At 44.8% G+C, this 2,207-nt stretch overlaps 1 protein-coding gene across 1 annotated transcript; it reads left to right on the top strand.

Moving 5' to 3' along the window:
• Positions 1-991: 991 nt before the first annotated feature.
• LOC119279089 (tubulin beta-5 chain-like) lies at positions 992-1,420 on the top strand. Its single transcript, XM_037560487.1, has one exon. The coding sequence runs from the start codon at positions 992-994 to the stop codon at positions 1,418-1,420; it is 429 nt and encodes a 142-aa protein (XP_037416384.1).
• The last annotated feature ends 787 nt before the right edge of the window (positions 1,421-2,207 follow it).

Genomic DNA, 2,207 nt, shown 5'->3' on the forward strand with positions numbered 1-2,207 from the left:
TCGGCATGGCTGACCAGCTGCTGGGACCAGACTATCAGAACATGATGATGCTCACCAATGGTGGTTCCGAAGAAGTGAACCAGGTGCCTGAACCTGTGGTTGATGGAGCTGGTACTGAAGATGCTTCTGCCACAAGTAGGACAAGGAGTTCATTGTGCCACTGCCAAGAAAGGTGCGCGGTGCTAGGGCTCTGTCTCTGCCCTCGGTGGTGTCTTCTGTTGGCCCCGCTGTCGTGCGATGGTGGTGATGTTTGCATCTCATACAAAACAGCCCAAGGTGAGCTCATCTCCTTCCTCTGCTCCTCACCTGCTGGGAAACGAATTGATTGGATGCGAAAATTGTGTTGCTGCAGGGGACATGGAGTGCAGTGTCACCTTCCTCATCCCCTCCCTTTCCCCTTGCTCTGGACACAGGATCATTTTGTTTGCTTTGCACAGGTGTGAGTTAAGTAGGTTTGTACCATATAAAGAGAGCCAACCAAAGATAGTGCTATGGACACAGGATCATGTTGTTTGCTTTGCACTGCTTGCTTCTAGTCATGGAAACTAAATAAATTTAGTGTTTGGATCTGTGTTCTGAACATCACACACATTCGATGATGATCTTTCTTGTCAATGAAAATAATCTCATGTAGATCTATGCTGGTTCGGTCCTTTTTCCACTCCATGCTACTGTCAATGAAAATAATCTCATGTATGCACTAGCAATTGGCTTGGTTGCACCGTTGTAATTTTGAGTTTACTGTGTAACCGTATCTTGTAATTTTAAATCGTAGCTTGCACGTGAACATTTGGACTATGTTGCTAGTAGAGTCATATAGATTAGTTTGTTCATAATAACCCCAAACAGTTGATTGTTTCATACAGAAAGCCAAACAAGTCAGATCTTGCTTTGTTTTGAGTAAATCTAGCTAGATTAATCATTTCCCATGCTATACTATTGTAGTATGTGAGTGCTGCTTACCCGCTGTGTTTATGATTTCAGAGAGAAGATGAGGGAGATCCTCCACGTTCAGGGTGGGCAATGTGGAGACCAGATTGATTCCAAGTTCTGGGAGGTGGCGTACGACGAGCATGGCATCATCCTCACGGGGCGCTATGTCGGCACCTCTGATCTGCAGCTGGAGCGTGTCAATGCGTACTACAATGAGGCTTCGTATGGTCGCTTTGTGCCCTGTGATGTCCTTGTGGATCTTGAGCCTGGTACTATGGGCAGTGTCCATCCAGGACCGTACAGGCATATCTTCTGCCCCGACAACTTTATGTTTCGGCAGTCTGGTACTGGTAACAACTGGGCCAAGTGTCATTACACTGAGGGTGCTGAGCTCATTGATTCTGTTCTTGATGTTGTCAGGAAGGAGGCTGAGAACTGTGCTGAGCTCATTGATTCCGTTCTTGATGTTGTCAGGAAGGAGGTGTAGAACTGTGACTGCCTTCAAGGTAACTGAAACTGCATATAAATCGGCTAGAGTTTGTAGTATCCTTGTGGCAGTATGTATTTTTTTGTTAATTTTGGTTTGGGTATCAGAACACATTATTTAACAATACACCTATTTGAATTAAGTTGTCGGAAATAAGAAGTTTTAGGCTACATTATGTATTATGTGAGTAATGCTATATGATGATGGCGTGGCATCTTCTTGTCCATATCAATCATGCGTATGTGTAGGGCAAAAGTGAAACTGATAGGGACAAAACCTAGAGTAGATTTGTTGTTAAATTGGAGAGAAGGGAAGATTGCAATTTGTGGCATCTTCTTGTCCATATCAATCATGCGTATGTGTAGGGACAAAACCTAGAGTAGATTTGTTGTTAAATTGGAGAGAAGGGAAGATTGCAATTTGTGTTTTGCGAGAAGATGGCAAATTTAGTACTTTTCTTCAACCGTGACCCCTTATACTTGATTTTGTCTTCATGTTTGGGGTTCTTTTGATTTGGCGCTATCACTGGTGATATGACTTTGTCGTTGTGTGTGTTGCAGCCCGGAACGGATGCTCAAGCTGACGCGAAAGAGCACGGCTGTCCTCCTTCTACACCGGCACCTGGGTTGGGTTAGGGTGGCTGCCCCTTTTGGATGGAGTAGAGGAACTTTAGGGAAGATCCTTAAGAAGTGTCTTGGCTCCGTGAAGGTTGAAATCTGCTGCTTTGTGCTCCAGGGCATTGATGATGAGATCAACCTCCGTGAAGGTTCATCTGATCTCACTGGCC

The sequence above is a fragment of the Triticum dicoccoides genome, chromosome 3B (assembly GCF_002162155.2).
Source record: "Triticum dicoccoides isolate Atlit2015 ecotype Zavitan chromosome 3B, WEW_v2.0, whole genome shotgun sequence".
NCBI classification, from domain to species: domain Eukaryota; kingdom Viridiplantae; phylum Streptophyta; class Magnoliopsida; order Poales; family Poaceae; genus Triticum; species Triticum dicoccoides.

Bases quoted from the DNA above. Each gene is read 5' to 3' on its own strand.
- LOC119279089 (XM_037560487.1), top strand. From the start codon at position 992: ATGAGGGAGATCCTCCACGTTCAGGGTGGGCAATGTGGAGACCAGATT.